General features: G+C 28.0%; 4 protein-coding genes across 4 annotated transcripts in view; 2 read left to right on the forward strand and 2 right to left on the reverse strand.

Moving 5' to 3' along the window:
* The window catches only part of LOC113386088 (probable ATP-dependent DNA helicase HFM1), a 37503-nt gene extending 18911 nt beyond the window's left edge, over positions 1-18592 (reverse strand). The window contains exons 1-9 of the mRNA XM_026623896.1: positions 18415-18592; positions 17918-18043; positions 17515-17747; positions 17164-17420; positions 16922-17072; positions 14850-14962; positions 14589-14731; positions 14275-14450; positions 9722-9745 (exon numbers count right to left, since the gene is read on the reverse strand). Of these exons, the coding sequence (XP_026479681.1) occupies positions 9722-9745; positions 14275-14450; positions 14589-14731; positions 14850-14962; positions 16922-17072; positions 17164-17420; positions 17515-17747; positions 17918-18043; positions 18415-18592 (1401 nt within the window). The remainder of the gene's footprint in view (positions 1-9721; positions 9746-14274; positions 14451-14588; positions 14732-14849; positions 14963-16921; positions 17073-17163; positions 17421-17514; positions 17748-17917; positions 18044-18414) is intronic.
* LOC113385272 (cuticle protein-like) lies at positions 11433-13404 on the forward strand. Its single transcript, XM_026623112.1, has 4 exons — positions 11433-11550; positions 12306-12412; positions 12693-12773; positions 13051-13404. Exons 2-4 carry the CDS (start codon positions 12326-12328, stop codon positions 13156-13158), a joined length of 276 nt encoding a protein of 91 aa, XP_026478897.1. The 5' UTR covers positions 11433-11550; positions 12306-12325; the 3' UTR covers positions 13159-13404.
* Positions 18593-18721: 129 nt separating the features above from the next.
* On the reverse strand, positions 18722-20473 carry LOC113385416 (geminin). The gene is made up of 5 exons (XM_026623263.1): positions 20269-20473; positions 20025-20152; positions 19646-19781; positions 19341-19487; positions 18722-18987 (listed from the first exon to the last, which is right to left on the reverse strand). The coding sequence occupies exons 1-5, from the start codon at positions 20311-20313 to the stop codon at positions 18907-18909; spliced, it is 537 nt and encodes a 178-aa protein (XP_026479048.1). The 5' UTR covers positions 20314-20473; the 3' UTR covers positions 18722-18906.
* A 535-nt stretch (positions 20474-21008) lies between these two features.
* LOC113386089 lies at positions 21009-23222 on the forward strand. Its single transcript, XM_026623897.1, has 9 exons — positions 21009-21142; positions 21215-21275; positions 21357-21450; positions 21640-21860; positions 22016-22146; positions 22221-22348; positions 22446-22554; positions 22817-22899; positions 23019-23222. Exons 1-9 carry the CDS (start codon positions 21088-21090, stop codon positions 23220-23222), a joined length of 1086 nt encoding a protein of 361 aa, XP_026479682.1. The 5' UTR covers positions 21009-21087.
* The last annotated feature ends 3453 nt before the right edge of the window (positions 23223-26675 follow it).

Here is a 26675-nt window from a genome sequence, read left to right on the forward strand (position 1 = left end):
CTGCCATTTAACAAAAGATATAATTATCATGCTTATTCTAGTCTATGACAAGATTATTTTGTGAAAAATTTATCATGTCCTCACAGAATTTCGGATTGATCCACCTTGGTTACCAACCCTCAAATAGAATTTTACTATGTAGTAGTATTATCCCATTATCGTTTACGTGAGTTTTATTATACGTTTGCCATTTTTAATTCAGTTTGGTATTTATTTTTCAATTATGACTTTATTGCTTTTTAATCTCTTCAATATGTAAAGATGGCAAATAAATGCCTGTGGCAGAAATTAGATAAGAGAATCAAATATCTCTTATTTTTATTCTCTGATCTCTTATACGCATTATCGAATGAGTTTAACTACAGAATCAAATGATGAAAATATCTTAACTAAATAAAGCTCGATTTAGGCAGCCGTACTATAAAGCCCTTGTCGTTAAATGGTACATTTTTGTGTTTACTCCGAACAATAAATTATAGTTCTTCAATTAATGCATTTTTACGAGGGACAGTGTGTGGACCTAAGTTAATTTTCTGATATGAATTGCATCAAAAGGTAAACATTTGTGCAACCTATTTCAATACAATCGAATGTAACAATACTGTATTGAGTTGTGCCATGAAAAATTGATTAAATTTTAATTTTAAATGTATGTTTTATATCTCTAGTAGACACGCCACCGGGTATTTGTACTAATTTGTACTCAATATTAATTTGTCTATAGGTCTATGCTTAATTGCATAATAAAGTCAGTTGCAGCAGGGATACTAAATTACAAAATGTGAGAACAACGAAAAAAGATAAAAATAAAGTTCCATTTTAAATGGTTCGATACGCATTTCATCGGAAAACTTTGTCATTGGCATTTTGTTTATTATTTCAAAAAACTGGCGTGAAAACTAAAAATAATGTAAATGCTTTACATGAAACTTTTACGTTTTTTTATATTGCTCTAGGGCGATGTATACGTTTTATAACATATATCCTAACAAGTTGTAAGTGCAAAAATAATTGTAGTATTAGCATAATTGTTAATTGGCTTGTAAATGATGTAAGAATATTATTATAGGAAAAGATAAGTAAGCTAGCAATAGTACATACTAGTACAAATATAAACATGCTTACATTATATATATATATATATATATATATATATATATATATATATATATTAATATTTGCATAATATTTTAAGTGCATTTATGTGTCATAGTAAAACTAAACTAACACAATAATAATGGTATTTACTTATTGCGGCTTAGATGAACTTCTCCGTGCGGTTCAGGCATTGCTAAATTTAATAAAACAGGATAAAACTCTCATAGTTGACATTTACCGAATACAAATTTGTTACCAAACCGTGAATTACAGCATACTAGAAAATACTCATTTATTATATTGTTCAATTGATTTTAGACCTGCTTGGATAAGGAAGTATATCGTGCGATTTTCGATGCTCAGCCGTAGGTTTATATAAATTGATTTTCAAAATGAATAGATAAGTTTTTCGCTGCGTTGCTCGCTATTCCAGTTTTATTTTTTCTAATGTTTAAAAATTAACTAGGTGTAAGTGGAATTTTATCTAAAGGCAAGTTGCAAAAACTTCCCGTAGGCCCATATTATTTCAGAATGTTAGTGACAAAGATCTCTACATCAAAACATCAATTTTTCAAAAGCTTTTCAGGATATATTTGGAACATGAAAGAATAATTTTGCAGTTTTTTCGCAAATTACTAATTAATCTTTCAAAGTTTTTAAATTCTCAAAAGTGTTTCAGGTTGTTTTTGAAACGTGAACGCATTATTTTACAGATTTTCTGCAAATTACTAATTAAATAACCAACACCTTATCCTTATTCTTGAAACGTTTTACCCAGCAAATGAAAAAAATTAAAGGTCGATTATAACTGTAACCTTTTGATAGAAAGTTGATTGAAAATTTATTGTCATAAAATTGTTACTAAGTGAATTTTCTTTGCGCTTTTCTATTTACATCTTAAGTATGATCATAAAACTCTTTCCATTCTCATGCTAGTTGTTTCGAAATTATTCATTTCTTCATCAGATTTATAATTGTTTTTGTCATTTTGCAACAAGGATTTCAAATGCCAATATAAATAAATAATTTGAATAACTAGGCATTTCTCTACATTGCAAAAACTTCCCGATAATCGATAGAATCAATACGAATTAAAATTTAGCAACTTTTAGAATTATCACGACAGAAGTTTGAAATTCTGAAATAGCATAAATTATATTTAATCCAGTTTTCAAACCCATAACATTTATAATATTAATTGAAATTATAAAGTCTGCCATCATAAAAAGTTTCAAAGCTTTTTAACTGATATAATTGATAACATGAAAATGCGACCATTATAGCCACTGCTACAATAAATATTTTTAGATTTAAATAAATCATAGGAAATATATTCACCCGAAACATGCAATAACTCAAATGTTGTATATGTATGTGCTATTTAAGTATATATGTGCGCTTTTTATATACCATAAATGCTTTACAAATATTTATAATAATATATTAATCTTCAGGACTTAATTACCATAATAAAAATGAACTGGAAGGCGCTGCAAATGAAATTCATGTGACAATTGTTATTTATGAAAAATAGAGTTGGTTATAAAGATTCTCTTAATTAAATGTGAATAGGTAACTATCATAACAACTATTCTCACATATATAATTTGGATTATGCAAATATAACATGTATCACAGCGAACTAGATGGAATTAAGCTTGAGTTATAGTGCATTGATAACTGTAATATATATATATATATATATATATATATATTATATACATTAAAAATTAAACTTGTTCGAATAAACATACTTCATCTTCTCCCTTTAGGCCTTATCTCAAAATATATACTATTTCGACACCATACGTTCCTCAATAGTATTAGCTCCAATGTTAACCTCCAGGTCAGTAGATAATAATTTTAAAAATATCTAATAAAGTTTACTCAAAATTATATTCTACTGTATATTGTAGAAATAATGTAGAACAGAACCAAAATGACAAAATTTCTGTGAAAACTGCACTTATAAGGAAATAGATTTGAAGGCATAGATAAATAAGAATAAAGTTTGAAAGTATGGTTCATTGGCGGTGAAGCAAATAGTGAAATAATTCACGATGATGAATTAATTAGGAATTTTAAAACCCAAGATCAAATGAATATAATGCCAAAAGTTAGAGATAGCACAATTTTCTGTATAGTGAAAAACAAAATGAAATAGAGTACCAATGCTATTAAAAATTTGATATTTAATCGCTAATATATATTTACACAAACATGTAAGGCATATATATATAAATATGTATGCCATGGGCAAAATGACCCCGAGGTCGTAAGCTTATAAAATGCAATCAGGGTTCGATTAAATCTTTCAATCTTTCATCAATAATTAAAAATGCGAACATGTTCTAGTTTATAAAGGTTTCCGTTTAATAAAGCTTTTACTGAAATGCGAATAATATTCTACAATTTTTCAATGTTTTCAAAGTATAAAAACATAAAATTTCAATATTATATCAATTATATCCAGAAAATTACTATAACTTACCCTGAGGAAAGTTAATAATTGTACATTTATTTCTTTATGATTACGCGGATTTACAGTTCAATCTATTAATAGCATTTACTTATTATTTATTTACATGCGCTTTTGTAAATTTAAGCAATTTGTTATCCAAAGACAACCAGAAGATGCTTTTCTCACAGAGAATGAACTTTATTTCACAGCATTTACGAGAAAATCAACGACAGAGTGTAGAAAATGATATTAAAAGTTTTGGGATAAAGTTCTCAAAGTTCTCATGGAAGTAACATATCAATGATTATAACGATATGAATGCTGAAAGGCAGATGAAATCGCATAAAGTTTGTTATTGATTGCGCATACGTAAATTCAATAGCTTTAATTATCTGCAAGCAAATTGATTTTACTACGCTATAATGGGCATTAATGTTTGTATGAAACTAATTAATGATAATCGTAATTAATTTTATAACACTATTGTATATTTATATCTTCTATCTTCATATTACATTTCAAAGTATCGAAGATATAATATCGGTTGTGATGTAATAAGCGTAGACTGTGATACAATATATAAGATGATAATAATTTAGCTCTATTTTAGTTTATACCAATTACTCTTATTTTATACTTATTATACATGTATATCTCGTTGACATCATATTTGAGACATGATTTCAAGTGAAAATCTGATATCACTACTACTTGATATCAAGCCGGCCAAGGTAGTGTTGAACTCAGAGCAAGTTTAAAAAAAACTGTTCACACATACACTCGCATACATATACACACACACATACTTTTTCCAAATTTGGTCTCATTCGATTCAGAATGGCTTGAAACGTCGGGAAAACATAAAATTAGCGAATCGATTTTTTGAAGAAAACAAACTTGCAGTCGTATACTACGTGAATTTTGATTCACAAGTTGGTGTTTCGATTTTCTTAATCACTTTTTTTGATCAGCAATCATTTTGATAATCTACCAGTTTGGCTGGGAGACAATTAAATTAAAAAGTAATTTGAAGATTTGTACCTAAATACTGTCCTTAAATGTGATGAATTAGTCATAAAATCAAATCACAGACGAAAAGGGCAAGTGTCATAACCGTTCATACCCGAGGCACGGTTGTGACAGGCATAAAAAATAGGTTAAAAAACAATAGTTATAAATGCCAAAATAATTTATAACGACTTCTATGAGAAATATGTAATACAACATAACATAATCATTTGAACAAAGTTTATAAGTATAATATAACAATATCTCTTTCGTATTTCATTAAGTTAGATTTTTCTTCACCTTTTTAAATTTCACCCAAAAAGGACAAGAAATTCATATCACATAAAACAAACAAAATTAATTGCTGGTAATTAACTATAAATGTTTAACTTACAGCAAAATAACAAACAAAGTGATCTATTTGTATACAAGTAACAGTTATCATTAAAAGAACTCGAACAAAAAAACTTACTTTTGACCCTTTAAAAGCAATTCGGTCTACAGATCATGTTAATAAAGGGCCCTAACTCAAAGTAATAATGGAAACTTGATCGAACAAACATACTTCATCTTCTTCCCTCAGACCCTATCTAAAATCACTAGTTTAGTTGTTATGACGACTATCACTACCTGGCATAACCCAGAACCCAGTCTCCCTTAAACAGTATGAAATGATTTTAGGTGACAAATATTATTTTTGTCTCAATAGCATATAGGGAAGTTCCGTAACTTGCCTAAAAATGAAAAATCTAACATATTGTAACTTGATGGATTTGAATAAAGTGTTTGAAACGTGAGTTGTAATTATTTACTTATTGTATTTGAGTAAAAGCTGGATGAAATAATATTATAAAATTTAATTTTTAAGACATTTTAGATATCCAAAGCTGATCGGTCGTTAATTAATTGTTTATTTTCTTGGCATAAATTTAGGTAAGGTACAGTTTTGCCAATTATTTAAAAAATGTTTCATTTAATGAGTAGTAAATAATAGAATAGTATTAAATTTTTTAACGATGTTGCATTAACAGAAGAAGTCTGTTCATAGTGTCAGTTGTTAACATACGAGTATACGAGCATTTTACTGAATTTCAAGTGAGCCGTGTGAATTCTCAAATCTTTGCAAATAATATATAGTCTCAAGCGAATGATTACATAACGAATTACAAGTGTGTTATGCTGCTCAGTAAATGTTAATGACATTAAATACCCAAGATTTTAGCATTACAACAACCCATCTCAGCTATTGAAAAAAGTACTATAATTATATTTTTAAGGCTATGATGTTCGTTTTAGTCGAGTAAATAAAGATTATAAATCTATATGCATTTCGAAAATATCTATATAAATTTACAAATATAAATTTACAAATGTTCAAACTTTAAAAATTAAAATAACGAAAAATATATCAAATATTTATTTATAGATGTTTTCTGTATTTTCTTCGATAATTTATCAACAGATTTTTCTCGTATTTATAAGTTAGTTTTCAGGAACATGATGTATTACTTGAAGTCTTTTCGAAAACATATGATAAATATTGAAATAAAGAATTAATTATTTTTTGGGAGTAATGTTATTATAAAGGTATTAATGTGCTTTTAAAATAAAAATAATATCTTTGATAAAATGCTATGTTTCATTCAATTAGTACACTGAAAAATCAAACCCACAATAGTAGCTCTAATAATTAAAGAATTTTTGTTTACTTTTTTCAACTCATTAATGAAATATTATTTGATGAAAACTTTTTTTTCGATAAAAGTATGAAATTTATACTAAAAAAGTGATATTACTTTAAAGAGAGTATTACGGTCTTTTATATCTGCACTAATGAGAAGGAATTTCAATTTAATAAAAATTTAACATTTTTACATGTGCTTTAATTTTAACACCACAAAAATGTATAAATTAACAACTAATTTTTAAATAATTTAATTATAAACATTGTTTTCACAAGTTTCGATAATGCTTTAATCAAAATAAAATCCTACGTTGACTGGACTATTTTGTTTATATATTATAATTTTGTACAAAAATTGTTTTGATAATTATCTTACGTAACAGAAATATTTTATAGATTTTTTATTGTTAATTATAAATCCGCAAATTTGGTGAAGGACACCATGTAAATAAATTAGTAAATCTAATTACGGCACATGTGTATACTTTACTCATTATCTATTAATGAATGAACACTAACAACAATAGATCATAACTAACGTTAATAATATATTCTGATGTATCATATTATGTTGTTTATAATCACAAATCATAATATTTATCATACAATATAATAGCTTTGAAATAATTTTTAATATATTATATGTAATCAAGTATGCATATGTAAGATCCTTCTAATTAGATTTCCATCGTATTGTTATAGAACAGTAAGCATATATTTATCATCTCAACAGATTTATTAAATATGAAATAATTATCTATAGTCATGATGAATATATTGCTGATTTCAATTAATGATTAAGTCGAAGAAACTAAAAACTTGCAATACTTTGTTGCCTAACTCCAAGTCCATTAAAGTTTCTTTCTAACTAAATATGTCATCCAATCAATTATAAATTGTTTATAAATTTATCCATAGATTCTATTTATATTATATAACCCAACGTCTTTTTAAAGCTCTTTTATTCAATGGAGAAATAAGGAAATTATAAAATGAATAAAATATAATTTTAAAATGAATAAATTTTGAATAATAGTTAAAACGAAATAGAATAATGTATACGATTTATTCTATGGCAAAGGAAAGCTTTTATTTGAAATATGCTTTGTTATATAAATGTATAACAATATTATATAGTAGGTATAATATTCTATAAGCTATTGTAGATTAAATGGATTGAACATTTCACATCTACTATGAATTTCTTGCTCTTCTTCCATTTTTTAAAAATTATTATTTTGTTAATTTACCTGTCAGCTTGGAGAAAAGTAAACTAATTGATAATTTAAACATTTGTCTACGTGAAAAAATTGAAATACTGTCCTTAAATAAGATGGATTTGTCATAAAATCAAATCATACAAGAAAAGGGGAAGTTTGAGAGAAGCATAAAAATAAATTAAAAAGCTATGAACACCAAAATGGTTTATAACGACAATATATAACAAAACATTTTTTTTCAAAACAGAATTCACACATGAAAACTCATTTTTGACTTCAATAGTAATGCGGTCCACAGATCATGTTAATATAAGGACAATAATAGGAACTTATTCGAACAATAATGTTTCATCTTCTTCCTTTGGACCCTATCTCAAAATCATTATAGTTTAGATGTTATGACGACTGTCACTATCGTATCCTGGCACAACCGTACCCAGTCTCCCCTATTTTATTCATTCGATAATAATTATTTATAGAGTGCATTATTTAGTATGTAGGCTTCAAAAGATTTATTAATTTCCCGAAGGACAAGTTTATGTTTTCATAAAAAAATCCGATTCGCTAATTTTATGTTTTCTCGACATTTCAAGCCATTCTGAATGGAATGAGACCAAATTTGAAAAAAGTATTGAGTGTGTGTGTGAGTTAAACAGATTTTTTGCCGTAGGATCGACCTGATTAGTTTTTCTTATAATAAAGTGTTAAAAAAAATTTTTCGACGATTTTTATGATTTTTTTATGGTAGATACCATAGTCATATTATAGATCATACTGAAATATTACAGCCCTACGACAACTCGTTTAATTTTAAAAATTCGTCAAAGTTTGCAAAAAGTAGTATAGTTTTTTGGCGTTTGTCAAAATTAGACATTTCATCGGCGTTTGCTAAAAACCCTGAACCGATTTCAGAAATTTAAAAGCCATTTGATGTATCTCAATGATGTATCGTTTGTCAGTTTTGTGAGACGATCTGCCGATCCGTTTCTTTGTAATTTGAAAAAAGTGTTAAACTTTTCGTCCATATTTAATCTCATACTACCGAATCGATTTTTAAAAATCAAAAACTGTTCGAAAGATATTAGTTGGGAATGATACTGATTAGTATCATTATATGATACATTTATATGATAAATAAAAATAAATACATATATGATAAACATTTGTTAATTGTTGGCTTGAATTAATAAATATTTCATGCACTTATAATAATATTCATAAAAATCAATCACAACAGGCTCGTATATCAAGTGAGCATCTAGTCGCTAATTATTAAGAATATATTTTCTAAATTATAGGATTTCATAACGCACATGACAAATAGAGAAGACAAAAGTAAATAATGATAAACAACGAAGCTATTAGTTAGCTTACGTCATTGTCCATGACGCTAATATTAGAATTAATTAGTGTTTCCTTATGATTGTAATAAATAATTAGTTTGAATTGAAAGCTTTGAATAAAGCTTGCTTTTGAAATTGGTGTTCTATTCAAATTGTCTTTATTATGCCAATGCATAATGTTCTTTGACCAATGAGCCACTAAATAGACGACCCTTTACACCTCAAACCCTTCATAACTTTTAATTTCACAAGTATTTCCTTGAATAATATAACTAAACTACTGCTTCTGAAGATTAAACAATTCACTTCTATGAAAGTAAATTATTCTATCAAAAGTCAACAGCAGTATACATATTTCTATATTTTCATTAGAATATCCAAATTCAGTCCTTTCGTATCTACGTGGATAATTTTTTTTAAATTAACAACACTTTTAGAATTCTATGTTTTAACAGTATAGCTATTCTGGCAAAACTTCAATTCTATAATTTTGAAAGTGAAGCACTTGATGGAGATTTCCAAAAGAGTCAACTTTTCCTTATCAATGGGTCAACTAGATTTATTTTATCAAATTTTACTATCTGTAATTGTTTAACCGATTTTCAATTTTTACTGGGTTTTGGAAAATTGTTATTGCGGTCAGAATAACTCAGTAACTTGCTGTTCTCAAAGCAATGAGAAAAATCCGAGAAAATCTGGAATAAAATTATATCAACCAATGGACATGCAACAGACCAATCATACCATTATTATCAATATAATTAATAAATCATTAAACTAAGAGTAATATGGTATTACTATTACCAAGTTCAATAGTATAGAATGTAAGATAGTTAATTTTAGAACCAAGTTTTAAATGTAAACAGTGGTAGTTTGATTAAATTCTTCCAATGCAAGCATAGTTCACAATGTGTTTGTCAACATTAGACAACTTAAGTACCATTTAATGCAAAATAAATTTACTCCAAACGTCGATGAGCTAATAATTTATTATTACGCCTCTTCTTATGAATATTCATAAAATTACATATCCTGTTTATAAAACTGTAGTATATTAAATGCACGAATCTTTGATTTATCCGTGTACAATTATCTTTTATCACTGCTTATTATATTTTTCATATTAAACAGGTTTCTTTCATCTTATTCATTCTAGAAGCCTTCAAACATCATTTGAAAATTATACAAATGCGATTGAAATTCGTACTTGAGATTTCGACACTATTATTATCAATTTGAGTACGGTAAAAACTATTAATTGTAGGAAGAAAAAATATATTCTTCTAATACAATATTTAATGTAACATTAATTCTTATATATGACCCTTAATTTCGAAAAAAAACATATTTGATGGTTTGAATTAAACAATACCGTAGGTACTATATGAGAAACATAGTTGTTTGTACGAACATTTTAAAATGACTTCTTAGTACCAACATTAATTTTGAATTAACTTGTATATATAGGAGAGTTAGGAAAATCCTTGTTTTTTCTCTTTAAAAGGTCAACATTTATTTAATCGAATATATAATAAATATAAACAACTAGAACATTAATCCATATGGGGTTCATAAAAACTAAGGTCTACTCATGGTCTACTATAGTTTTATATTATAGTACAACATGTTTTATCTATTATTAAACTTAATTAAATATATGAAAATGCATATAAAATATTTGTGAATATGAAAAAATGGTAAAAACTGTACTTTTTAATAAAAAAAATTAAGTTGCAGCATATTGTGGTCGCAATATGAATTATGCTTGGCTTGAATTTTGGCTTTTTGAGACTTATCGTATTTTTAATGTAAATATTAACGGTTTAATCGCTGAAAAACAAAAACAAAGAATGTTTAGCATTATTCGCGATTTCATAATAAATATAGATTGGCAAAGTAGCCGGAAGATGTTAGCTTAAACCTTGCAAAATTGTCGACAATTTTTTAAATAAATTCAATTAATGAATGTATAAACTAAGCAATTATTTTTACTTCAAATGTTAATAGAGGGCAATGACAAAAAGCAAAAGGTCCACAACACAAAATGTTATAGGTATCGATTAGGATTATAGGTATCATCCTGGTTATCTAGGTTGTTCTGGTTATCCTCGCGCTGATCACTTGATTTCCAGACACCAGATTTTCCTAATCTTTGGATTTACAATACTTTTTTGTGTTGTGGACTCTTTGCGTTTTCAGCCTTGAAAAAGCTTTTTGAGAGCTTTACCAGGAATTCGTCTTCTAGCTCATATAAATATGCCTATACGAATTGCTAGTGAAGCATTCAAAAAGCTTCTTTAAGGCTGAAAATTTGTGTACACAATTCCAGTGAAAACTTTGCATTTGGGCATTATTATGAGTACTTCAACATGAAAGATGGATGATTACCTGTTAATAGCCTATAATAGTATAGGTATTATTTATTGAGCTGACCATGGGAACATAATACTAAATTTGAGATAAATCCTTGAACTTAAACTAATTCTGTCCAACGAATAAATTATATCAAAAAAGATATTCCATCTTCGGTTCGTCCCTCTCAAAAATCTCGGAATATAAATTTATCGCGCGCTTCATAAAATAAGTGTGCATATTGTCGATTGTCTCACGCCCCCTCTTCGATTTCCGTCAGTATAAAGACTGTGATGCCAGGGAGGAGAAGACATAAGCCAACATCCATTTATCAAAGATAGCAACGGAAATCTACTCAATTTGAGACGATATTAACGTGCCGAGGTACATTATTATACGATATACAATTTTATATAGGCAAAAAGTGCATGCAAAAGTGTTTTGTAAAATTCCATATCAAATCCTTTTTGATAAATTATGTGATTTATTTAAAACAGAGTGATATTAAATTTTAACCAATTTATATTAAGTTGAAAAATAGTAGATATTTTTAATATCAATAATAATAAATATTCAAGTTTTAGACAATATGTCTATTTTTATATTTTGTATCGTTGGGATTTTCTAATCAATTGAGTGATTTTGATATTATTAAATATTGTAAGGGTTGAAACGTGACAAAGTTTCTAACTACACAAGTGAACTTATTTATTCAAATATATTTGATTTAAATATCAACTATTTTTCTGCTAAACATTAAGGATTTTTTTAAAACATTTTTTTGGGTTGAAACAATGATTCGATTAAATCAATTTCGCTAATTAATAAATTTCCTAGTTATTGCTTCTTATGTAAATTCCTAAATTTATATATGCATGAAATGATATTATACTTTCAAGAAACGTAATGCTGGTTAAAATAAAAATTTGAATTATTTGAAAATATTATTTTCAGACTATTTTTTGCCCTACCCTTTTACCCCTCATTACCATATCAATCATTATATTACATCAACACATTTTTTAACCAAAAAGACAGCAATAAATATCCCCCAAAAACATAAATGAGCTGTTTGAGATGAAATGTAATAATTTGAATAATCTTATAAAATGTTATGCTAATATATTTTTGTTTTTCAGATTCCAGATAAATAAATACAATGAAAGTATATATCGTAGCACTCGCGGTTACATTGGCTGCAGTTTTAGTCAGCGCAAGACCCCAACAACAAGATGCACCAGAACCGGTAAATTTGAATCTTTGAATTTCAAAATTTAAAAAAATCAAGTTAATTTTTATATACAAGAAAATAGTAAAATTATCATAATAAACAGATCTTCAAACATAAAATTTCTTTAACTATAATTACATATGTTTTGACCTACTTACGAGTTACAAAATATGTATTACAAGAACGTAATTGAAAGTTCCATAATTAGTTTGGTTTATTTTGAATCCCTTTTAAGTAAGTTGTTAAAGGTATATAAACCTAAAATTTCCTACATAAATTATTCTTTATCATTTAGTACGATTTTCAATACAAAGTGGAAGATCCGCCAATTCAACTATCATTTGGAGCCAATGAAGCAGGAGATGCATCAGGAAAGGTATGTCATACGATAAAAAATTAATATTATATACTAATAAGAAGATAAGATATCAAATCTTTTTGACATATGCGAAAATATAACATATGGAGTTTTAGGAGTTCAATAAATGCCAATATAAAAAAATAATGATAAAGTATTATAAATTTTGATTAGAGCAACGTTTTGAACCCTATCATCAAATTAATTAGAAAAAGACAAACAAATTAATAATAGACCGTAACGATTGTTAAAATAACAATAAGCTTTTTATTTAAAATTATTTTTATTATTATAGGTGACCGGCAGCTACTACGTTTTACTCCCCGATGGAAGAGTGATGACCGTCGACTACGTTGTAGATGGCGAAAGCGGTTTTCAACCGAAAATTTCTTTCAACAAATAGATCAAGCTGACAAAGGAATCGAATCACGTAAACTTCATTAACAACATCATTTCATAGCTAAAAATTTAAACAACGAAACATATATACTCATGAATTACTGCCTATATTATTGTTTATACTGCCTAATAAACAATTTGTGATTAATACTAATTAATTTACTACTGCTAAACAAAAGAAATATATGACGAAGCTGTGAAACGCAATAAAATTTTGTAAATATTTTGCAGATTCATTTAAACTAACAATTATGTACAAAAATCTAAATTGAATTAAATTGTGATGTTCATGTATATAATAAATATAGTAAAGAATAATAAAGTCAAATATGAAATTGTTTTTGTTATATCTGGCACATTGTTGAATATGTCGTATATAGGTTGATTTCATATAAAATATTTTACCAATTGGAAAAAATGTCGAAAGTTACAAAGTCAGTCCTGAAGTAGAAAAAAAATCAACAAACTGCATCGATAAGAATAAATCGATAGAGCTTGTAAAAATACCTTAAATAGTTTCAAACATAAAAATGCATTATTATGTAAATAAAGATATTTAAGGTCAACATGTAATAGTTACTACATATCTACATTATTATCAGACTTGTGAAAGAAAACGCAACATATGAACAAATTGTATGATTTGGATAATTTAATTTGCATTCCATCTAAAATGTATTAATTAGAGAACAAATATTAGAAACTTGCACAGATTGGATTTGCAAAATTTATTTTACAGAAACGGTGTATAATCTTCATTAGCTTTCCAAAATTTATGTTTATGTTTCAAAATTGTATTTGTATGTATTAAAACCAAAATTTGACTTTTCGTCGATGTGTGCGTAAAAATCGACCGAGCCGTTTTTTGCAATTATCAAAAAATGCAAATTTTTCGTCTACGTTTTCGCAAAATCTGAATCTATTGTAAAGAAAAAAAAACGATCAAAATAGAACAGTTGAGATTTGAACTGATAAGTTTTTGGTAAAGATTTCGGGTCGTTTCCTCATAGAAAAAAATTGTGTTGATAATTTTTATAAAATTTTGTATAATGGTAGAGTTCATGGTATTAACGATCAATAATTTTTACATTTATAAAATAAAATAATAATCACTTACTACTTGTTGTTGGCTTGTCATGATGACGGCTGTAGCAGTAGTGTCGAACTGTGGTCTACCAGCCCTGCCAATCATTTGCAAAACAGTGCTCGAGGAATATGGTCTACGCACTCCAGCACCACTATACTGCGTCGTACCTTTAACAATAACCAAATGAGCTGGCAAATTCACTCCCATTGCTGAAAATTTAAAAAAAAATTATGATGAGACCATAGATAAACAAGTATATGGATGAGACTAAACATAATTAATATTTATGATTATGATCTTTAAAAAACAGTATTTAAAATAACTATCATAAAGATAACTGAGATTACCTAATGAATTTGTAGCAACTAATATTGGGAGATCTCCATTTCTAAACAGTTCTTCAATGGCCTTTCTGTCTTGAATTGCCATTCCAGCGTGGTGATATGCAACACCAGATGGTAGTATTTGACGCAGGTTATTGTCGAGAATTCTAATGTAAAAAATGATTAAATTAGTAGTAAAATAATGGTAGCAAAGATATTCGAAAATGTCCATATTAAGAACCACCCTAATATATATTTATGAAGTGTTTATAAAGTTGTACTTACTTGGAACCTGTTTGCATTATAATTTGTAATTGCTCATTTGTAAATTTCACGGTCATCAATTTTTGTAAGGCTGACGCAGTCAGTTTAGCTCCATTTCTAGTGCTTACAAAAATCTGACAAAATTAAATTATTGTATGGTTTACCAATTAAAATTAAAAAATTAGCTTCTTAAAGCAATCAAATCAGATTTTCTAATATATGTAAGTATATTTTTTTATACTACCTAAATAGTACATTAGCATTTAATAATATGATAGTTGTTCCCAATAATAATTTATACTATTTAATTATCTAATATTATATAATCATGATTGTCAGTTTCAATATTTTGACAAAGTTGTCATATCAAAATTTAAGTTTTAAATTTTTAGTTTAATTAACTCAATGTTCAGAACGCTAAATTATTGGTGTTATTGTTATGTATCAAAAACAACTTATTTGGAAATGCACACAAGCAGTTTGGACCCTTCGTCCTGAAAGTTGGAAATCTGATTGTATTATCGGCAGAAATTATGGATCGAATAACTCAACAACAGCATGCGGCTCTGTTTTTCATAGCCGCCAAGTTTTATTGGCCGATGGATCTATTAATGATGCAGGAATTGTTGTAAACTCCATGGGAAAAATTTTCGAAATCATACCGGGAAAAGATGCAGAAAATTATGCGAAAATGAAAAAGTTAAATTACGAAAATTTTGGATCAAGGACAATCTGGCCCGGAATTGTAGATACCCATGTTCATATGGGTGAACCAGGAACAGAATGGGAAGGTTTTGAAAGGGCAACGAAAGCTGCTGCTTGGGGTGGTGTAACCACTATTGTCGACATGCCAATGGGTTCCATACCGCCGACGACAACAGTCGAAAACTTAAAGGCAAAACTAAAGGCTGGCATAGGTAAAACTTACGTAGACGTCGCATTTTGGGGTGGAATAGTCCCAGATAACTCGGAACATTTGCTGGATTTACTTAAAGCAGGTGTTCGAGGTTTCAAATGTTTTCTTATACAAAGTGGCGATCGTGCTTTTCCAAACGTCACTAAAGATGATTTAGAAACAGCATTGAATATTCTTAAAAAAACTAAATCCGTGATACTTTATCACGCTGAACTTCCAGATGATGGAAGTAAATGCAGAAAATCTGGAATAAATCCAGAAAAATATACAACATATCTAAAAGCACGCCCGCAGAACATGGAAATTAATGCTGTTAAATTAATTATCGATTTAACAGAAAAATTCAATGTAAGATCTCATATAGCGCACGTCTCTTCAGCAAATTGTTTTCGAAAATTAAAAGCGAATAAATGTAAAGGGCTTCCAATAACCGTTGAAACATGTCCTCATTATCTGACGTTTTCATCTGAAAATATTAAAGACGGACAAACGGAATATAAATGTGCGCCGCCGATTCGAAATCAAAATAATCAAGATGCCCTTTGGGAAGCAGTGAAACAAGGAGATATTCACACAATCGCTTCCGATCATGAGCCGAGCGTAGGGATTCTCAGAGGCAAATGTCCTGATTGCAAACCCGACTTTCTAAATGCAAAAGGTGGTATAGTAGGCTTACAATTTCTTCTATCAGCGCTTTGGACAAAAGCGTTGGAAAAAAATATTCCAATGGCTACAATTTCAAAATTATTAAGCGAAAACCCAGCGAAATTGGCAAATTTAAATTGTAAAGGTTCAATAGCAGTTGGAAAAGATGCAGATCTGATAGTGTGGGATCCCGACCGCAAATTCGAAGTGAAGAAGGATATAATTATACATAAAGACAAACACACTCCGTATTTGGGTATGACATTAAAAGGTAAAGTGACCACAACTGTGCTACGTGGACAAATTATTTATAGAGCTGGCGAAAGTGTTATAGGTCCTTGTGGCAAATATCTATTAGAATCTTATTGTTGATATTACCTAACTAATTCTTTGTAATAAAATAATCAAGTATGCTTTTAATAATAAAATATGAATTTGAAGAAATAGACAAATAATCATTTGGAAATTCCGTTTGAAAATCTATTATAATATATAATTAATTTAAGATAAATTTAAATTTATTTTTACTCACCAAAGTTGGTTTCCCAGCAGAATACTTTCCAATAATTGGCATCAATCTATAGCTTAATGTTATCTCAAATTTGAATGAACTTTTCTCATTAGAACAGTGATACCCAATTACGATACGATTTAATTTTACAGGTCTCATAGTCTCGTCTAATCTTTAAACAATATGAAAGAATTTGTTGATTATTAGAATTCAAAATAATTAGAAAGAAAGAAAACAAAATTAACATTATATATTACAATTACTTGTAAAATTTTGCAGGCTTTCCTTTATCACCAAGCCACATAGCTATATCTTCAACATTAGGCATAGTTGCAGAAATAGCAACAAAACGCATATCTTGTTGAACTTCATTGTCATTTAGAGGAACTCTATGTTTATCATTTGAAGCTTTAATTCGTTCTAGAGTGTTTTGCTGCTGCATGAGCTCTCGAATAGTTTTCATTCTACTCACAACTGCCTCCAATGTAGCTCCACGTTTTTCTTCATTTAGCAACTGAACCTGACAAAATATTTAATGTTTATTATTCAAGTATCTGTATTGGAGCAAACATAATAATATGCATAATGGCCCTATAAATTTATGAATATCTTACCTCATCAATAAGGACCAACTTGATAACTTTCACAATATCAGTGTTATTTTTCCATCGTCTTGTTATTGAATCCCATTTTTCTGGAGTTGAGATTATTATATGAAAACCAGCCAAATGGCTAAATTCAAAATTTTCATTGTCTCCTGTAACCTCAATAAGAGATAATCCTAAACGAGAAAATTTGAAATACCAGTCCCGAAGACGTTCAGTGCATAAGGCTTTCATGGGAGCCACTAAAATTGTACATTTCAATGTGAAATATAAAACCTAATATAAAAATTGATTCAAATTGTAAATATTAACATTTATAAAGCTATAATCAGATTTGAACTGAAGCTGACTAATCAATATTTCAAACAAAATATGCGACTTTTAAATAAAAATCTGTAATAATAAAACTTACAGTATAACATTTTAAAATCTCCATTGTACGCTATGTCTTCTAAATGCAGCAAATATTGAACTATTGCTAATTCAAAAATAACGGTTTTGCCAGATCCAGTAGGAGAAGATACTACCAAATTTTCATCTAAAAACAAAGATTTTTTAAATCAGTTTTAATGACATTTTGTGCCAAAATTAAGGAAAAATATGGTTTCACTAAATTTTATAGGTTATTTCTGCAACTTCAAAGACAATAGAAACATTGAAAAATTCGGATTGTGATTCGTTTTGATGTACAAAAATATTATATTTTTGAATTAATTATAATTATTATAACATATACATACTGCTATACAATGCATCATCCATTATCTTCGATTGAACAATATTGAAGCATGAAAATTCTGAAAATATATGACGATATTTTGTAGCTAACAATACTTTATTAAGGAAAAGACCAGAAAAACGACATAGAAAAGTTATGGTAAAATTTTAATATTATTTCTGTAAGGATACGGATTTCCTCAATTGATCTGTTTTCTCCAACACATTTAAAATATTTTGGTGGCCTTTCACATTTAGAATTTAATGCAAAGCCAACACTGTCAGATTGGATACTGCCAAAAGACATAGATAAAGAATCATTATAATCACTCTGCTCCTCCAGTCCAACTAAATCATCTACCAAATCCATTTTGACAAAAATACGAAGATCTATTTTTATAAATCATTTATTCAACACAATTTCATGTTACAAATTTCTAAACAGCAATCAGAAATAAAAACGCCATTTTGAAATGGTTAAATTAAAAGTACACTGGGCTAACTTCAGTTCTAATGCAAAAATATTGCCATTCATTGAACAAATAATTCCAACATTAGTACATATAGTTTAAGAGCCTCATTTCCACATTTCACTAAAGGATACCGTAAAATATATTTCTCAAAGTTTTATGAAAATTATATTACTTTTATATAAAATCAAATAAATACTAATTTAAAATAAATTTATGACTCTCGGACAGCATCTTCAATTGCTTCCTCAGCAACACTTGCATTAACAGGATTTGAACTTTCATTTAACATTTCCTGAAATAAGAGTGCTTTAGAATTTAAATTCTCATAAAAATCATTCATCACAAAAATATTCAAAGATAGTAAAATTTTTTAAGACATTTACAGAACATCACATACTATAGTAAAAGTAATTATTTTCATTTCTAAAGAAATGATTATGTTAGTTTTGAATAATTTTATATGTAAAGTTAAAACTTTTTAAATTTGAAATAGTTATTACAGATGTTATGAAGACGAGTAAATTAAACTTACTGTCATATCTATCTCATATAAAAAAATTCTCAGCACATTCTTTTTGTTAAGTAAAACTAAGCTTATACATTGGTAATAAACTAATAAATAAAATAGCTATTTCTTAAACTTACAGTTAGCACTTCAATTAGCGACCTGGATTCATCTAGCATGTCTTTTATACTTTTGTTTTCTTCAACTAAATCAGCAATTTGTCCATGTAATAATTCATTTTCTTCCAAAGTTTTGTCCAGAGCCTCCCGCCTTCTTTCAGCTATTACCTAAACATGCAAAAATTTAATCAAATAACAGTACACATACACATATTACATATATAAATATATATATTTATTGCGATGATGAAATACATTTTATTCTCAAAATTGTATGATTTAAAATATTATATTTCAATAAATAATTTGTATAAGTGTAATCGTACCTGCCAATAATGTTCACTAGGAGGCGCATCAGATGTCAAATCATCGGCTGTGATAGAAGAGGCAGCATCTGCCTGAACTCCTTTACTTGTGGTTGCAATCTTCTTTCGTTTCAAATCATTTTTATCAATAAAGTCACTAAAAACAACAAATATAATTTATGTACACAATATAATAAAATCACTATATTCTAACATTAATAATTTATTATTGAAATTATAATGTATTGAATATAAACACGGTTGCTCGTTTAATAAAAATGTTATAGATTTAAAAGTTTTCACATGCAACTTAATCTAAAGCCAAATTGTTAAGCCTCACATCATTTATATATTTGATTCAACAAAGAGAAGTTGTTAGTTACATAAATATTATACTTACATATGCACTTTGTTTGATGATTCTTTAGTAGCACAAATTTTGCTTGTAGGTCTTCCAGCCAAATTTTCTTTGTCAGTTGCTGCTTGCTGAAGAACTTTGAAAGTTTTACGTGTATTCAACAGGTTTTCCTATAAATGCAAAAGAATAATTTAAATTTAAAAGGTATTATTTACAATAAGTAATAAACTAAACTCCTGAAATGTATAATAAACATTAAATTTTAACTAATCATTTTAAAACACACCTGTTGCTCCAACGATGCGAATTTTATCGTAGCATTATTTGCCATGATTCAAAAGCTAAGAATCAATTAAAAAATGTAAATTACAAGTTACAAGTATCACTTAAGAACACTAGTCAACGAGAACGTTTATTGTCAGGACTAAAACTAACCAAAAACTAAAGCCCGCTTTCCAAGTACCCGAAAACAAATACGCGAAGACAATAACATCGATATGACAGCCATAGATACGAGAAAGAGAGATGACAGCTAACTATGGATTCATGTGTGCCAACACATAAATAAAGTGAACACTCCGTGATACCAACCTCAGAAATATAGCAAAGTTTTTGCCGTTGATAAAATATTCAAAGATCTATCCACGGATTTTTCAAAAAAGTTTTTGCCGTTTCATTTTATGAAATATTCAAAGATATCTATCAACATAAATCTATCAATCATAGATAAAAAAAGAGTATCTTCGAAATGCTTACTACCAACCATAAATAAACAGATATGCTACCAACTGAACTTTTAAAATTATGCTACATATTTTTGAAAAGATGTTTATTTGTTTACTATATGCGCACTAACTTTAAATAATAATAGTTATTATTATTATTATTGATTTATCTACTTGGCTGTATAGTTATAAATTTATATTTTTGTTGATCATACAAATAATAATATTTTTATTTATTTTTCAAATAACTAGGAACAAAAACAACTTCATACCATTGTGAAAAAGATCAAAGCAGAACCAAATCCGTTTCACTACTTTTACAATTTTGAACTGTAGTTTGTGAAATAATCTTATTGTTAATGTAAACAACTGTTATAAAAATGAATAACAAAATAGATCAATATTTAATTAATAGGAATCATAAAAATATTTCAGGTATAAATGGAAACTAAAATTTTAAAACCAAATAAATCTTTAAGTTGGTTTGGGGTTATTTTTTTCTTACAGGTACCTACCAACGAACACCGCAAAGTTTGACATACCCCAATTCATATTTGTCGAGTAGCAGGTACATTATTTTTCAATTACAAAAATTAATAACTGTACCCCTGTACATAATTATTTTATAAATAAAATTATTTTACTGTAGCAATGTCACATCAAATTCTGGCAATCAAATTCTTAGATCTAATGTACCTTATCAGTCTCATCAGTCTAATTCCAATGTTGGTTTTGTAAGGCAGGTAAATATGAGTTTTTGATAAGCAAGTATTGCTGATATGAATACAAAAAAGTAAAAATAATCATTTCTGATATGTATTGTATATTTTATTAATTTATTTATGGCTTTTAATCTTTTGATCATTTCTCCACTGCCTTGTATATTATTTCATTATCTTAATACATTAATTATCACTATAATACATACACAGCAGTTTCCTGGAATTAGTCAAGAAAGATTCTTTCCTCATCAATCTCTTCCTGAAAACATCAACCATATTCAACCTCAGCAAGCAAAGAATAAAAATTTCATTGCCGTACCATCTGGCTCTCAATATAATACTCCAACTTCTGCACATGAATCTCAATATAACTTACAAGGTTCCGAAAAACAATTATGTCAAGGAGACAATTATTACATACAAGTATCTAGGTGAATACCATATTTTATAAAACTTGTCTTAATTTAAAGGAGTGAATTTCTAATTTATTTCTACTTATGTATCCTTTATTTAACGACTGTAAATATTACTCATTTTTCAAAACATTGATATAAATGTAGCTAATAGAATTCTTGCTACTTACCAGCCAAAAAACTATGCTACAACAAACAGCAATGCAAGTCCCGATTCAAATTCCAGTTAATCGATCTCCTAATATTGGCTATAGATTACCAAAAGCACAAGTTAATTTGCAAGCCGAGTATTCTATAGATACAGGTATTAAATAATTGAACATATCATTATTGATTAGTATTGCCATAATACTGATACAATCAAAACGTTTATTTTAGCATGCAAATTTTCTAGCCCTATGATGAGTAATTCTTTAATCAAAACTGAACCAGGTTCTAGAATACCAATTTCATACAAACAAGATAATGAAGAAACAATGAACGTATATGAACTTGATCAAAATAAAGTAAGATAAATATAACTCGTATCTTTGTCTTTATATATATATATATATATATATATATATATATATATATATGTATATAAATATTTGCTATTTGAAGATCATCAATAAAGCTAGAAAATCAACGATAGTACCAACTGCTGCCCTAGTGAATGCTATCAATTTACACAAGAATCATCCAAATCTTGATGCTCTATTTGAAATTTATGGTATGCCATTTTTTTTAAATCTTACCATCAATGAAATAAATCAGAAATATGCATCTAATAGAGTTCTGCAATTTCTTCCTATCCTCAGTACTTTTCGCTATAATTCAACAGAATATATTACACAATTACAAAGAGACTTTGTCAGTTATATTAGACTGATATTTCATAATATAATATAATATTCCATAGTTAATAAAATAACTTTTTCACAATATCGAAAAACAATATCAAAAATATAGTAAGATAGTTAAACATGTTTTAGGTTCATGTGTTAATATTCGTGCTGGTAGACAATGGTGTCAAAAAATAATTCTATTGCGGGATTATACAGGACCTGTTATGCAGGTTAGTATATATATATACAGTTATACATATATGAGTTTATATTTAAGCCTGATAATAATAAATGATTAATTTTATATTTATAAGGTTTAAATCTATAAGAACATTTAATTTGATTTCAGGTTTCTTTCTATGAAGTTGATACAGTTTTAGATGAGGATATTTTGCCTGGTGATTCCCTAAGAGTCATGGGTAAAATGTCATTGCACAATTTTTTACAAGCTTACAAAATAAGGAAAACTAAACCTGATGAGTTGCAAGCTGTTTCACGTTTATATGGAGTCAGTCTATTTAATATCAAGAAGATGTATAAAAACAATGAATAACTTCTGTAATCATATTATTCATTAAGTTAATCTTCTTATAATTTAATAACGCCTAATAAGGTTTTTTCGTGCAGCAGTTACTTATCCATGCTAATATTTATAGCTACATTTATATGAACTGCATTAATGATTTTATTTTTAATATATAGTAATCCTCTTAATAAACTCTTTAATATAACATAAACATAGTTTGTTCAATTAATTGAAAAATGCTTTCGTATTAAAGGATTCTTATAATAAAAATACCTGAAATACTGACCCCTACTGACTTTGCATTTCATACGTGATTTTTATAACTGATACAACTCTAATAATGAAACCAATAAATAGAATTAAATACGAAAAATGTTTTTAATATATGTATCTATGTACAAAAATTTATTCATTAAATATATACACACAATTTTATTTATTATAAACTGCATATAGTACTTTGCAACATATGATGAAAATTAATAAATTATTAAAGGTTGATGGTTATAATATGCATAGAAAGGTTATAAATCTAACAAATCTTATTTAACTATTCCGATACTTAAACATATTTCTAACATTTGAGAATTACTTAATTTGTAACTTGCGAATTTAACAAATTAAATTTTTACACATTGGTTTAACGTCCTAAGAATAATTATATATTCTGCTGTATTTATATGATAAAATGCATTAATTTTGACACTACGTACTTAAAAACTAAACATTAATCAATCAATTGTATAATTTACTGGTATAGTTTATGAAAATATGTGATAGTCACAATCACAATCAACAATAAACAATATGTTGCGTTTCCAGTTTCGGTTACAGTGTATCACTTACATCAGTGTTTGAAACAGCGTTCATTAGAAATTGCACACCGCAGCATTATTTGCGATTGAACCAAGGAAAATGCCATAGCAATCAACACCAGACCTACCAGTAGATATCCGCAACAAGCTACGAGCTGGAGCTGGTTGCCATTCAATGAACGCAACGGTAAAATATCACCGAAACCTGAAAAATTAATTCATGTAAGAGGATAGTTGTGTTTATTTAACTGGTTCTATTATTTCATACCAATTGTAGTTAGTGTCACGAAGCAGAAGTATGCACCATCCAGCAGAGACCAGTCTTCCCAAAGAGAAAAAATGCACGCGCCAAGAGCTATGTAAAAAGCAAGAACTAAAGCAATAACCGCCAACGGCACCAGGCTGTTCAGAGAAGAACTTGTAACCCTGCTGCTTTGACTGACAATATTATTTGAAATGGTTCTATTTGCGTCATGGCTGGTGACAATGGTTGAACGGCATATCAACGGAACGCGCGACGGCGTGTCGTGCGAACAGGATCTAAAAAAAAAAAATAAGATTCATGGGATTCATAATAATGCGTAAGATAGATGATTAAAAATAATATTTTATTTCTATATAATTATATTATTCTTACGAAATATTATTATCGTCATCATCTTCATCACTTTGCATAAGCTCTTTAGACACATTACACTTTATATTGTTTGCATTTGAAATTCCATGTTGAATTCTATGTTCTGCAATAAGTTGCGTAATTTCGGGTGGTCTTGGTCCTCTTCGCACGGTTGCTAATTTTATATTAGATCTTTGAAGTTGTTCTGCTGGATTAGCTTTTTTGCACTTTGATTGATAGGAGGTTTGACAAACTTGTAAAGAATGAATTCTATCTTCGGAACACACTCCCATTTTAAATTCTAAAGTAAAAAGATCAACCAATTAGAATTTATGAGATACGTTGTAATTGTGTAACAGTTATCTTTTTATGTGTTCTTTTAGAATATAAATGACATCATTAATATCTAATCAAATTCAATTAGAATAACCAATTGAAATTTATGAGATTAATCGCAGTTGTGTAACAACTTATATATTCTTATAGAATTGCATATATTCTTAGAGAACCATTAATATAACAAATTTTAATTCGTTTTTTTATATAATAATTATTTTATACCATGATCAATAACTAAACTACGTGAACCAATTAAACTTTATCGTATAATAATGCAAATTGAAAAGGAAGTCAACTGCTGGACCAGATATTGGATTGCATATTGTAGAAGTACTTAATAGCAATTGAAATAGCACCAATATATGCACTGGTAGTCTATCGATTTGCATATATACTTTACTCATATACTATTACGGCTATTATTATTTTAATAATAAATAATTCAATTTGAGAAGAGAAACTTATACGGTGCTCCCTAGTGATTTGTGATGTGTCTGGTATTGAGTGATTTGTTCCTTTGTCGTGAGAGAAGACATCGTGAAAGCAAACATTGACTAGATGGATTGTGCGTTTGAGGAAGCAAATTGTGGTGTACAAGGGACTGAGCGATTTTCCCTGTGCCCAAAAATCGGCTAGTTATTTATAGAAGAAAAATGGAATGGTAAAAAAACTAGTGTATTGAGGTAAATTTCTGGATCATAATTAAACTTTTCAAAAATCACTTTAAAAAATTAATAAACTAGAGAAAATCAAACACATAAATATGCAAAGTTTTGAATTCTTTGAAATGTACATATTGTGCGCGGAATAATGGATATGAGAAATAAATATAGGGCTTTGCAGGACTTGTACATGAGTGATCGTATATAGGTAAAGCATAATATTGCTGTGTGTAAGAAACCATATCATTGTAAAACATATATTGCGGGATTCATATATTTATGGGTCGATACTGCCGTAAAATAGACCAATGTTATGGCAAAGCTATGTTACGCAGCATTTTTAAATAGAGTGGTACTAAAAACTGTTAAAATGCCACAGTAGAACCTCGTTTATCCGGATCTCAGTTATACGGATTTGCGACTATCCGGACCACCAGCCACGACTAAATTAGATGTATGTACATTGCTACAATTCGAATTTTTGCGCAATTAATGCTGCAGTTTTAGTATATGTATGTAATGTAATCCAAGAAAATATATATGTACATGCATGAGGAAATTTTAATTTATTAATAAACATTATTTTCATTGATATCTATGTATGTATTTGTTATTTTTAATAGAAACAAAACATTATTCTTTGTACATTCGATTATCCGGATGCCTATCGACAGCAATTAGTCCGGTTAATCGAGGTTCTACTGCATATGATGTGGCAAAATCGTAGCAAAATAGTAATACTGATAAAAGTAACTAACTAAGGATACAATTTATATTTATCCAACGGAATTTTCACTCGAATATTTAATATTGAACCTGAAACATCTGCCAAAACATTTGTCATAAAAAAACAAAAGAACAAACGTTTTGGGTATAATTCCAAATCACAGAAACTCCGAATTGAAATACTGATATAAATATATATATATATATATATATATATATATATATATATATATAAGTGTGTGTGTAATTCCACACGTGTTACTAAATACATATAAAAATACTTTATTTTACCATCATTTTGCATTTGGGGGCATTGCATGTA

This window comes from Ctenocephalides felis, unplaced genomic scaffold, assembly GCF_003426905.1.
Source record: "Ctenocephalides felis isolate EL2017-DRISC unplaced genomic scaffold, ASM342690v1 CF-g0.4_SCAFFOLD_03571, whole genome shotgun sequence".
In the NCBI taxonomy this organism is placed as follows: domain Eukaryota; kingdom Metazoa; phylum Arthropoda; class Insecta; order Siphonaptera; family Pulicidae; genus Ctenocephalides; species Ctenocephalides felis.